The sequence below is a fragment of the Lithobates pipiens genome, unplaced genomic scaffold (genome assembly GCF_037356315.1).
Source record: "Lithobates pipiens isolate NorthernLeopardFrog02 unplaced genomic scaffold, aLitPip1_a1.2 Scaffold_18, whole genome shotgun sequence".
Classification (NCBI taxonomy): domain Eukaryota; kingdom Metazoa; phylum Chordata; class Amphibia; order Anura; family Ranidae; genus Lithobates; species Lithobates pipiens.
The window spans coordinates 640,872,430-640,885,806 of record NW_027507758.1 but is presented as its reverse complement, the minus strand read 5'-3'; the positions used below and the strand labels follow the sequence as shown (position 1 = coordinate 640,885,806).

General features: G+C 46.4%; 1 protein-coding gene across 1 annotated transcript in view; it reads right to left on the bottom strand.

Moving 5' to 3' along the window:
* The window catches only part of LOC143986902 (uncharacterized), a 50,725-nt gene extending 39,894 nt beyond the window's left edge, over positions 1-10,831 (bottom strand). The window contains exons 1-8 of the mRNA XM_077485309.1: positions 10,712-10,831; positions 8,842-8,970; positions 8,361-8,495; positions 8,149-8,272; positions 7,935-8,032; positions 7,627-7,845; positions 7,363-7,504; positions 4,800-6,289 (exon numbers count right to left, since the gene is read on the bottom strand). Of these exons, the coding sequence (XP_077341435.1) occupies positions 4,800-6,289; positions 7,363-7,504; positions 7,627-7,845; positions 7,935-8,032; positions 8,149-8,272; positions 8,361-8,495; positions 8,842-8,970; positions 10,712-10,816 (2,442 nt within the window). The 5' untranslated portion in view covers positions 10,817-10,831. The remainder of the gene's footprint in view (positions 1-4,799; positions 6,290-7,362; positions 7,505-7,626; positions 7,846-7,934; positions 8,033-8,148; positions 8,273-8,360; positions 8,496-8,841; positions 8,971-10,711) is intronic.
* Positions 10,832-13,377: the final 2,546 nt, after the last annotated feature.

Here is a 13,377-nt window from a genome sequence, read left to right as displayed (position 1 = left end):
AGGTGTCCGACTACATTGGGTTAACGGCCGATGTGGACGCTCTGAGGAGTGATGAACCCCTAGACTACTGGGTGGGCAGGCTTGACCTCTGGCCAGAGCTTGCCCAATTTGCAATCGAACTGTTGGCTTGCCCCTCATCCAGTGTCCTGTCCGAAAGGACGTTCAGCGCAGCAGGGGGGATTGTGACCGATAAGCGTACTCGCCTAGCTCACCACAGTGTTAACTACCTCACATTTCTAAAAATGAATGAGGCATGGATCTCGGAGGAATTCAACACATGTGATCAGTAGACCATGTATATGTCTATAAACAATTTTTGGAATCAAGCACACAGACCTTCTTAATTCATTTGGCTCACTTCCCTGACCCAAAAAAGCACACCGTACTATATGCCCCTACCCTCCTCTTTGAAGAGGTTGAGCGGTGTCATATTTCTACTGGGGCTGCTTATTATGAGGGGTTCCCACCATCCCTGTGCTGTGCTGACTTCCTCCTGGGTGTTCTTATTATGAGGGGCTCCCACCATCCCTGTGCTGTGCTGACTTCCTCCTGGGGGTTCTTATTATGAGGGGATCACACCATCCCTGTGCTGTGCTGACTTCCTCCTGGGGCTGCTTACGGTGCTGCTGTCAGCGCTGTATGTCACGGAGCTGCTGTCAGCGCTGTATGTCACGGAGCTGCTGTCAGCGCTGTATGTCACGGAGCTGCTGTCAGCGCTGTATGTCACGGAGCTGCTGTCAGCGCTGTATGTCACGGAGCTGCTGTCAGCGCTGTATGTCACGGAGCTGCTGTCAGCGCTGTATGTCACGGAGCTGCTGTCAGCGCTGTATGTCACGGAGCTGCTGTCAGCGCTGTATGTCACGGAGCTGCTGTCAGCGCTGTATGTCACGGAGCTGCTGTCAGCGCTGTATGTCACGGTGCTGCTGTCAGCGCTGTATGTCACGGAGCTGCTGTCAGCGCTGTATGTCACGGAGCTGCTGTCAGTGCTGTATGTCACGGAGCTGCTGTCAGCGCTGTATGTCACGGAGCTGCTGTCAGCGCTGTATGTCACGGAGCTGCTGTCAGCGCTGTATGTCACGGTGCTGCTGTCAGCGCTGTATGTCACGGAGCTGCTGTCAGCGCTGTATGTCACGGAGCTGCTGTCAGCGCTGTATGTCACGGAGCTGCTGTCAGCGCTGTATGTCACGGAGCTGCTGTCAGCGCTGTATGTCACGGAGCTGCTGTCAGCGCTGTATGTCACGGAGCTGCTGTCAGCGCTGTATGTCACGGAGCTGCTGTCAGCGCTGTATGTCACGGAGCTGCTGTCAGCGCTGTATGTCACGGAGCTGCTGTCAGCGCTGTATGTCACGGAGCTGCTGTCAGCGCTGTATGTCACGGAGCTGCTGTCAGCGCTGTATGTCACGGAGCTGCTGTCAGCGCTGTATGTCACGGTGCTGCTGTCAGCGCTGTATGTCACGGAGCTGCTGTCAGCGCTGTATGTCACGGAGCTGCTGTCAGTGCTGTATGTCACGGAGCTGCTGTCAGCGCTGTATGTCACGGAGCTGCTGTCAGCGCTGTATGTCACGGAGCTGCTGTCAGCGCTGTATGTCACGGTGCTGCTGTCAGCGCTGTATGTCACGGAGCTGCTGTCAGCGCTGTATGTCACGGAGCTGCTGTCAGCGCTGTATGTCACGGAGCTGCTGTCAGCGCTGTATGTCACGGAGCTGCTGTCAGCGCTGTATGTCACGGAGCTGCTGTCAGCGCTGTATGTCACGGTGCTGATGTCAGTGCTCTGTATTACGGTGCTGCTGTCAGTGCTCTGTATCTCCTGCACCCTCTTGTTTGCCTACCCTGGTCCCTGACCTTCCCTCTCCTCCATTGCCTTCATTAGCTCCATAGTCCTGAATTGTCAGAACAATTTCCCAAATAAAAAAAAAATGCTTGTAGTTATCGATCCCAAATTCACCTCATACATGTATTATGCTATTGTCCAGGTGGTGGGACTACGTGCTACCCCCTAATAATTACCCCGTGGCCGCAAATTCGACCTAAAGGTTTGCGAAATTCGCCTCCCATTGAAGTCAATGGAGCCCGCGGCGAACGGTCGTTTTCGCGAACGTTTGTGTCCGTTCGCGTTTCGCGTTCGCGAAACGTCCCGTCGGAAGTTCGTCCATCACTAGTTATTATCTAATAGTTTCTTGAAACTATTGATGCTCCCCGCTAAGACCACACATGTGGAAGGGAATTCCATATCCTTGCCACTCTTACAGTAAAGAACCCTCTATGTAGTTTAAGGTTAAACCTCTTTTCTTCTGATTTTAATGAGTGGCCACAATTCTTGTTAAACTCCCTTCTGCGAAAACGTTTTCTCCCTAGGTGGCACAGAACCCTGATCACTTGACTCCACCCAAATATATAGGTTCTCCCAGCAGGCCAAGGGATTCAAGAAAACCCCTGCCCATTGGCTGAGATACCCTATATACCCATAACCTGGCCTTGGGTTGCCCTTCTCATATCATATGGTGATCAGGATATTGATCCATACAGACACTATACTAGTAATGGCAGTGATCAGGATATTGATCCATACAGACACTATACTAGTAATGGTGGTGATCAGGATATTGATCCATACAGAAACTATACTAGTAATGGTGGTGATCAGGATATTGATCCATACAGACACTACACCAGGGCTCGACAAACCCCGGGGCGCCAGGACGCATTTGCGACTAGAATTTGTGACCTGGCGCCTGGGGCAGCACAGCGGGGGGTATCCTGTCTCCTTCCACCCCCCCTGGCGTGATCGTGTCGGGCCGCGCCGCTGCCGGCCGGTAATTGAGGCCGCGGCTTTGAGGCCTTCTGTGGTCCTATGTTTAGTGCTGTAATCTGGCGCCATCTAGTGGTGGCTGTTGGTATGACAGCCAGCGATGCTAATGGAGCTTTCACTGCCCACCCATCTCACCTTTACTTAGAATAAAAAATATATATATAATGTTTAGGAGTTCTAACAACCTAGAGAATAAAATGGTGGTCGTTGCAATACTGTCTGTCACACCGTATTTGTGCAGCGGACTTACAAGCGCATTTTTGGGGAAAAAATATTTATTTAATTAAAAAAATAAGACAACAGTAAAGTTGGCCCAATTTTTTTCATATTGTGAAAAATAATGTTACGCCGAATAAATTGATACCCAACATGTCACGCTTCAAAATTGCATCCGCTCATGGAATGGCGACAAACTTTTAGCCTTTAAAATCTCCATAGGCGACGTTTAAAAAATTCTACAGGTTGCACGTTTTGGGTTACAGAGGAGGTCTAGGGCTAGAATTATTGCTCTCGCTCTACCGAACGCAGTGATACCTCACGTGTGGTTTGAACACTGCTTTCCTATGGGGGCGCTACTCACGTATGCGTTCGCTTCTGCACGCAAGCTTGGCAGGACAGGGCGCATTTAAAACATTTTTTTTCTTATTTTAACTTTTTATTTTTTCACGGTTCTTTAAAAAAAAAAAAAAATTGTCACTTTTATTCCTATTACAAGGAATGTAAAAATCCCTTGTAATAGAAAAAAACAGGACAGGTCCTCTTAAATATGAGATCTGGGGTCAGAGAGACCTCAGATCTCAAATTTACACTAAAGTGCAATAAAAAAAATAAAAATAAAAAAAATTGTCATTTGAAAAAATAAAAATAAAAAAAAATGTCCCTCTAAGAGCTATGGGCAATGACATGGAGACAGGTGGGGGGGCCGCGCTATCCTCCCCTCACTCGTCTCCATGTCAGGCCAGGGACAGGTCTGGATTGCTGTTACCGACCTTGCTCCTAACTTTTTTAGCTGGCTCCTAGATTCCAAGCAAATTTGTCAAGCCCTGCACTACACTAGTAATGGTGGTGATCAGGATATTGATCCATACAGACACTATACTAGTAATAGCAGTGATCAGGATATTGATCCATACAGACACTGTACTAGTAATGGTGGTGATCAGGATATTGATCCATACAGACACTATACTAGTAATGGTGGTGATCAGGATCCTATAGCGTGAGAGTGATAGTGTGCGGACAATCTAATGCTAGCTGACCCTGGCACTATCTGATGTAACAAGTGACCCTAATACAGCGATTGGTGAAAAATACTGTACAATGACGCTGTACTAATGGCACTGGTTGGGTGACAGGGGGATCAAAGGGTGAATGAGGGCAATCAATGGGGATAAATGTGCCAATCTAAGGTGTGTGGGTGTAAAGTGTGGTGATTATACTCACAGTGTGGTGTTCTCTTCTCTTCCTGAACAGAAAAGGACTCGGGAAGAGAAGAAATCACAAGATAGCTCCCCGTGTTTACAAAATAAAACACAGGAGTGATTTGTCATTGGCTGCAGGTGATAAGCAGGGTACGGGGCAAAATCATTGGCTGGGACCTGCTGACAAACTTGTCCTGCAGCCAATGACAGTGGAGGTTTCTGGGTGTGCACGTGCATGGGTGCGGACCTGGAAGAAAGCCATGACATAAAAGTACATTACCAGACCTGTATGAGCGGCCCATCCATTGTATTTTTACAACATTTCATCCATGTCTTTGGTGATCTCTGATCTCCTTTTCAACTGTTTCTTCCATGATGAAGATCAGCCATGGAGTATATCTGAGGTGTATATCAGGGTGTGCTTCTTCCCCACATGAGAGCTGTGATGTCCAGCAACATTCATATAGAAGACATTTCCCACACTCAAGGCACTAATACACCTCGAGGATTGTGTGAGATCCCTGATGTACAGGAAGACAGGACTTCAGTGAGGAACAATTCCCTCACTCAGGACAGGAATACGGCTTCTCCCCCATGTGAGATCTCTGATGTCTGTAAAGACTGGACTTCTCTGAAAAACATTTCCCGCACTCAGGACAGGAATACGGCTTCTCCCCTCTATGAGATCTCTGATGTGTGGAAAGATGGGACTTCACTGAAAAACATTTCCTGCACTCAGGACAGGAATACGGCTTCTCCCCCGTGTGAGATCTCTGATGTATGGAAAGACTGAACTTCTCTGAAAAACATTTCCCACACGCAGGACAGGAATACGGCTTCTCCCCCGTGTGAGATCTCTGATGTATGGAAAGACTGGACTTCTCTGAAAAACATTTCCCACACTCAGGACAGGAATATGGTTTTTCCCCTGTGTGAGATCTCTGATGTTTGTAAAGATTGTACTTCTGTGAAAAACATTTCCCACACTCAGGACAGGAATACGGCTTCTCCCCCGTGTGAGATCTCTGATGTCTGTAAAGATGGGACTTCTGTGAAAAACATTTCCCACACTCAGGACAGGGATACGGCTTCTCCCCCGTGTGAGATCTCTGATGGCTGTAAAGACGGGACTTCAGTGAAAAACATTTCCCGCACTCAAGGCAGGAATGTGGCTTCTGCCCCGTGTGAGATCTCTGATGTATGGAAAGATAGGACTTCTGTGAAAAACACTTTCCACACTCAGGACAGGAATATGGCTTCTCCCCCGTGTGAGATGTCTGATGTCTGTAAAGATGGGACTTCTGTGAAAAACATTTCCCGCACTCAGGACAGGAATACAGTTTCTCCCTTATGTGAGATCTCTGTTTGGAAAGATCAGACTTCTGTAAAAAACATTTTCCGCACTCAGGACTGGAGTACTGCTTCTCCCCCGTGTGAGATCTCTGATGTCTGTTAAGATCGGACTTCTGTAAAAAACATTTCCCGCACTCAGGACAGGAATGCGGCTTCTCCCCTGTGTGAGATCTCCGATGTGTGTAAAGACTGGACTTCGTTAAAAAACATTTCCCGCATTCAGTACACAAATATGGTTTCTCTCCTGTGTGAGATCTTAGATGTACATTAAGATAAGATTTATAACGGAAACATTTCCCACACTCAGGACAGGAATATGGCTTCTCTCCAGTGTGAGATCTTTTATGCCTATGAAGATTGAATTTTAAACGGAAACACTTCCCGCACTCAGGACAGAAATACGGCTTCTCTCCTGTGTGAGATCTTTTATGCCTATGAAGATTGGATTTTAAATGGAAACACTTCCCGCACTCAGTACAGGAAAAGCTCTTCTCTGTTGGAAGGACGGCCCCGTCCCGCACAGTCTGAGGTTCCTCAGGATAAGAGGAATACGATGGTCCATCTACACTGTGTGGTGCCGGATGGACATTTGAGGTAGTCGGGTTTTCTCCTGGACTATACTGTGTGATGTCCTCATCTTCTACTTTACAGTCTGGAGACAAAGTGAGACAATCCTCTGAGGTTTTCCTCATCTCCCGTCCATCTACTAAAATAGAAACACAAAGATTATTACTAGACATGAGCTGATTGGTTCCCCTAAACCAGGACTCCGCCCACATCAGGCAGCTTTGTCTCTGAGGATCTTACAATTCCCCCCTCAAGGTATCTAGTAAATGGGTCCTCTGATCTCCTACCAGATCATTTCTTTATTCATGGACCTTAGTCAGAGAGCGAGGAAACAACGAGAACTGTCTTTTATAGGAGTGACAGTGATGAGGGGATTATAGGACGAGTTTCCCCTCCCCCTCTATCACTCATTGCCATCTTCCCAACACAAGAAGTCCTGCACTTCATTATTTAGACCATGATTTAGTCATGAATAACAGCGGGGCTGAGCCCCACCAGAGGTCAGAGAGTGAGGATGGGGGAAGAACAACCAAGATGAAGACTGGACTGACCCTGAAGACCCCCATCATTGGGTTATTGACTCCTCCCTCATTATCACTTTCTGTTTAAGGTTCCAAAGTTTGAGGATGTTATCACATTATCAACATGTAAAAGTCTGTGCTCCAATCACATCATCAGATATAAAATGTCCAGCTGGTAGGAAATGGGTGTAACAAAAGAGAATACATATTATGTGTATATATAGCAGTGGGGGGAGGGGAGAGAGCAGAAGTCAGGACTATGTAATGTACAACATATGTATATAGTGCAGGGGTCAGGAGTATGTAATGCACAATATAAATTATACAGTGTAAGGGTCAGGACTCATAATATTGGTAATCAGTGGAAGCTTAAATGAGACTATACAGAAATATCCCTCAACTTAGCACAGCCAGAAAACAACAGAGCAAGTAATTCTGGAAGGATTTGTTCTTGTCAGAGATTATGCTAGACCTGGGCATGAAGTAGAAGACCCAAAGCACATGCACAAGGTGAATAGGTAGAGCAACATCTATTGTGAAAATCAAACTTTTGCTGCCAGCTAAACCCCAGAATTTCCATAAATACAGTCTAGATCCAAAAAAAGGTGTCTGCAGCACAGAATCCCCGCCCTACTTGGACCAATCAGTGAGCAGTATGGGTGGAGGAATGTATTTAGTGTTAATGACCCACCTGTGCTGATCTCTGTAGGAGTGTCTTCCTCTATAAATTTCCCCGTTATTCCATCCTCCTCCATAGACTGCTGATCATCCCTCACATACCTCTCTTCTTCTTCTGATTTCACCTCAAATTCTATATCGATTGGATCTCCACTCTAAACCAAGAAAATGAGAGAGAATATCATCTGTAAACAATACAATTTATTATTGTGACATCACATAAAAATCCACACATCATCTCTAGGAGTCCATGTTCTAGATGCTCCGTCCCACCAACCTTGTAACAGTGAGGGATGGTGTGATCTTCCTGTGTGGAATCCTGGGAATACAGAGGACGGGGACATCTCTCTGGTGGGTTTCTGAAGCTGGATGATTCCACCATGGTGTCCTGGTACAGAACTTTGTGTTCTTTTAGAGACTCTGACTCCTCCGTCACCCCATCCTCCTCTTTTATCTCTTCTTTAACCTCAACTTTAGGATCTCTCAGGTTTCCACTCTGAATATATAATAAAAATGACATCAATGGTAACAATGCAGATAATGTACAGATCCTAATGATACTATCAGTGATTGTTCCTCATCTACCTGATGATGGTGGGGGATGGTGTGACCTTCCTGTGTGGAATCCCGGGAATACAGAGGACAGGGACATCTCTCTGGTGGGTTCCCATTACTGGATCCATCTGTAGGAAACACACACACTGACTGAATACATTGTTTCTATGTGTTTATCAGATGATGGGGGATCTAGGTGGAGCCTCCGTACTGCTCTCTCCTTTACAATAAAGTCTCCTCTTACCCGGTGATGTGAGGGGCGGCTGATTGTCCATCATGACGTCCTTGTAGAGATCCTTGTGTCCTTCTAAATACTCCCACTCCTCCATGGAGAAATAGACAGTGACATCCTGACACCTTATAGGAACCTGACACACACAATGATACAGTCACCATCCAGACACATCCCTTGTCTGTTACTGGATAATGTCCCAGAATTCCCAGAATCCTCCTCACCTCTCCTGTCAGCAGCTCCATCATCTTCTTGGTGACTTCTAGAATCTTCTCCATGTTGTGTCTCTCAGGTTTTAGGGAGTCACATGGAGGCACTGTGATGGTCATATGATCACCTGACTTCACAAGAGGAAATCTCTGTATTGAGGAACCAATAGGAATATCATGTTAGAATCCCAGAATCCTCCTCACCTCTCTGGTCAGGTCTGTGTTTTATTAATAGAGATAAGAGTGATGTCATGTGACCTCCCAGAATCTTCCTCACCTCTCCGGTCAGGTCTGTGTTTTATTAATAGAGATAAGAGTGATGTCATGTGACCTCCCATAATCCTCCTCACCTCTCCGGTCAGGTCTGTGTTTTATTATTAGAGATAAGAGTGATGTCATGTGACCTCCCAGAATCCTCCTCCCCTCTCCGGTCAGGTCTGTGTTTTATTAATAGAGATAAGAGTGATGTCATGTGACCTCCCAGAATCCTCCTCACCTCTCCGGTCAGCAGGTAGATGATCTCCAGGGTGAGGTTTAGTATCTTCTCAGTCATGTGACTCCGGTCCTCCTCCATCCTCATTGATGCCATCATTTGATCTATACAGGTCTCCTTGTAGACGGATAACTTTGGAAAATGAAAGTAAGAATTATTTGGATGGTGTTGGTCACAAAATAATAGGATATGGATGTGAGGGGGGGTAATATGAGGTTTGCTGGACATTTAACAACTACTCCCCCCATGGGAACACATTTAGTTTGGATTGTTTGCTACATTTTTGAGGTGCGGGACCCTCTTTGCTGCTGGATCAGATATTTCCTTTTCTCTGTTGGGTTTGTTTAGTTTCTGAACTGGATATGATTGGTTTTAGATCTGCAGACAAGGAATGATAAATACGATCCTTCCTTTGACCTCTTTGCTCTGAGGCAGTGCTGTGAGGACAATGTCGGGTCATCATGATGTCCAGGAAGGGGAACTTGCTGACTTTTGGTCGGAGTTGCCGACTAATCAGGATAATTGCCAGAACTCCGGCTGCAAGGCTCCAATCTCCGGCAGCCTGCTGACTGATCGGAGTGATGTCACTGTCACTCTCTGCAGTAAGAGAAGAGATCGGATTGGATAGCAGGAGGATGCTGCTGGTGGAGTACAGAACTGTGGGGGAGGAGTTAATTTTGTTCTCTCCAATAGCAACCCATCTGCCATCTATGCTGATTATGAAGATTTTATCATGTAAGTGTACTATTTGTTTTTATGGAATAAATGACTTCATCATTCTAATGAGGATCTCACGCTGTCATTTCTTTGTTGTTTGAGCTCCTTGGATCTTCCCGGATCTTTATCTGACAAGCTGCAGGACCCTTGTATGTTGGAATGAACATTTGTCCTCATCATGCTGTTACCATAGACTGCTGTCTGTTGGGCTGGACCTTGTAGTGCAAATTACTGGTGTGTGTTTTTTATTTCAGTGCTGGTAGGAGGACAGCAGGGGGAGGGGTTTGTTCTCTTGGTCTATTTTGTATCCTGTAACATATTTCTAGAATGGTGAAATGGTGAGGTGAAGGCTTCCTTCACTTGCTGGCAGAAGGTCTTTAAAAGAGAAGTATGATTTATTTTTCTTTCAGATTCATACTTACCTAGGTGGATGGAGCATCGGTCCCCCGGCGCCTCTTCACTGAGAACCAAGTGATCTAACATCTGCGATGGCTCGGTTCTCACAGCTCCGCCCCCCGCGCTCACTGGAGCTGTGGAGGGGCGGGGAGAGCCCGTCTCAGTCTCTCAGTGGCTCGCTGAGAGGCTGAGATGGCCATCAGTCCAGGCACCTGGAAGATCCAGACTTCATTGTCGTGATGATGCGGTGCCTGGACTGATTCCAGTGATGTCACCAGAGAGCCGACTTCAGCCCGCTCTCTGCTGAAAAGAGGTCACAAGAGTGCAAAACGAACTGCACTCCTGTAACCCAAAGGAGAAGTCCAGCCAAGCCATCTCAGGCTGCACTTCTCCTTTATGGAGGTCAGAAAAGTGCGTGCAGGTGGGTGAGAGGACCATCAGAGACCAACAGCCTGTGTAGTGTAATAATTGTCCTTTGTAGGCCATGTATGGTCAGGATAGTCATTGTCTTGTCTATTTATTGTCAGTGATGTTTGTTTAGAGGAACATATTACTAGAATTTATCTCTGAAATGAAGAGAATGTTCCGGCCCTGTAAGTGGGAGAATGTTCTGACCCTGAAGGGGTTAATCTAGGTTTCCACACTATATATGTGTGTATCATCATCTGCTGGAGATAAAAGACATCACAGTGACTATGGAGGAAGAGGACGGACATGACGGGGGGTTACTGGGTGTAAATAGAAAATAAGATCTTATTACCTCGACTTCTGCCACTTCCAGCAACGTCTCCTTGCTACTTCCTGACTCACCTCTCACCCGGAACTTCCTGTCTGTAATTGAAATCACTTCCTGTCTACATTCCATAGAGACTTCCTATCTGGGCAGAAGTGAGATCACCACCTTGGGGAGTTCAGAGGAACTGCAGCCCCAAGAAACATCTCATAATAACCAGTCTTGTATAACAGGGCACAGTTAAAAACATAACTCCCGCAAACATTACCCCAAATTCTATACTAATATAGATGTCTCCCTATCCCACTACCCGCCAAATTCTTCACGCAATTGAATACTAAGCTCAAACAATTTATATGGAACAAAAAGAAACCCAGAGTCGCATTTTCAATTTAGTTTTTTTGGTTTAAATAATCTTTATTTATTTTCTTCATTAATACATCTTTTATACAAAATTACTACAAGTATACAATCTATATATCAAATTTAATTAAAAAAAAAACCTAGATGCTAAAAAACAAGACTGGAGCCCAGCATATGACAATAGTGAGCATTCATCCACTCTCATATTTAACAGTAATCCTACTTCGACTTTTTACCTTCTCTCCTATCCCCCTCCTCCCCTTTCTCCCCCTGTCAAAAAAAATTAAATAAATACATTTTTATTAATATCCTAGGCCATTTTCCCTCCCCTTTTTCCCCCTCCCTCCCCTCTTTCCTCCCACGTACACATCCTACAATCCTATATTGGGTATCCCATCCTGTCCAACCATGGTTTCCACATTTTTACAAATTCTTTCAGATTTCCTCTCCTTGTATATACTACCTTTTCCTTCCATACTGTTTCTGTAACTAGGTTCGCCCAATTCCCTACCGAAGGGGGTTTCTCTGCCTGCCACCTCTGTGCTATAAGCTTTCTTGCCTGAAACATACACCTCAGTATTGCTTTAATTGTATATAGTGAGCCTCCTATTCCTTCCAGCAGACCCAGCACACATAATCTGTCCCCTCCCCCCCCCCCCCCCCCCAATTCCCACTCTATAAGTTTCTTTCAGAATATCAATGATCTCTGACCAATAGTGGAACAGTTTGGGACACCTCCAGAACATATGGACCAGGTCCCCGGTATCCTGACATCTTGGACACCTATCATCCGCTCTCCACCCAAAACCAAACAGTCGCTTTGGGGTATAGTATTATCTGTGCAACAACATCAAATGTGAAACCTTCTGAGCGGGCGAGATTGAGATATAATGTCCTCCCTCCAATATCCTCATCCATTGCTCATCCGAGAATATCCCAAATTCCTCCTCCCATTTAGTGATGGACGAACTTCCGACGGGACGTTTCGCGAACGCGGACCGCGAACGCGGCCAATAGTTCGCGAACCAGAATGTTCGCGGCGGGCCCCATTGACTTCAATGGGAGGCAAACTTTGCAAATCTACAGGTCAAATTTGCAGCCACAAAATAATTCATAGCTGTGCAAACATAGTCCCACCAATGACATAACACATGTATGAGGTGAATCTGGGATCGACAACTACAAGCATTCTTTTTTTATATGGGAAATTGTTGTGACAATTCAGGACTGTGGAGCGCATGAAGGCAATGGAGGAGAGGGAAGGCCAGGGTAGGCAAAGAAGAGGGTGCAGGAGATGATCACCAGCAGCGTGACATACAGCAATGACACCTGCACCGTGATAGAGTCATCTGACACCAGCACCATGATAGAGAGCACTGACATCAGCAGCGTGACATAAAGCACTAACACCAGCACCGTGATATACAGCACTGACAGCAGCACCGTGATAGAGAACACTGACATCAGCAGCGTGACATACAGCAATGACACCTGCACCGTGATAGAGTCATCTGACAACAGCACCGTGATAGAGAGCACTGACATCAGCAGCGTGACATAAAGCCCTAACACCAGCACCGTGATATACAGCACTGACAGCAGCACCGTGATAGAGAGCACTGACATCAGCAGCGTGACATACAGCAATGACACCTGCACAGTGATAGAGTCATCTGACACCAGCATCGTGATAGAGAGCACTGACATCAGCAGCGTGACATAAAGCACTAACACCAGCACCGTGATATACAGCACTGACAGCAGCACCGTGATAGAGAGCACTGACATCAGCAGCGTGACATACAGCAATGACACCTGCACCGTGATAGAGTCATCTGACACCAGCACCGTGATAGAGAGCACTGACATCAGCAGCGTGACATAAAGCACTAACACCAGCACCGTGATATACAGCACTGACAGCAGCACCGTGATAGAAAGCACTGACATCAGCAGCGTGACATACATCAATGACACCTGCACCATGATAGAGTCATCTGACACCAGCACCGTGATAGAGAGCACTGACATCAGCACCGTGATATACAGCACTGACAGCAGCACCGTGATAGAGAGCACTGACATCAGCAGCGTGACATACAGCAATGACACCTGCACCATGATAGAGTCATCTGACACCAGCACTGTGACAGAGAGCACTGACATCAGCAGCGTGACATAAAGCACTAACACCAGCACCGTGATATACAGCACTGACAGCAGCACCGTGATAGAGAGTACTGACATCAGCACTGTGATATACAGCAATGACACCTGCACCGTAAGCAGCCCCAGGAAGAATTCAGCATAGCACAGGGATGGTGGGAGCC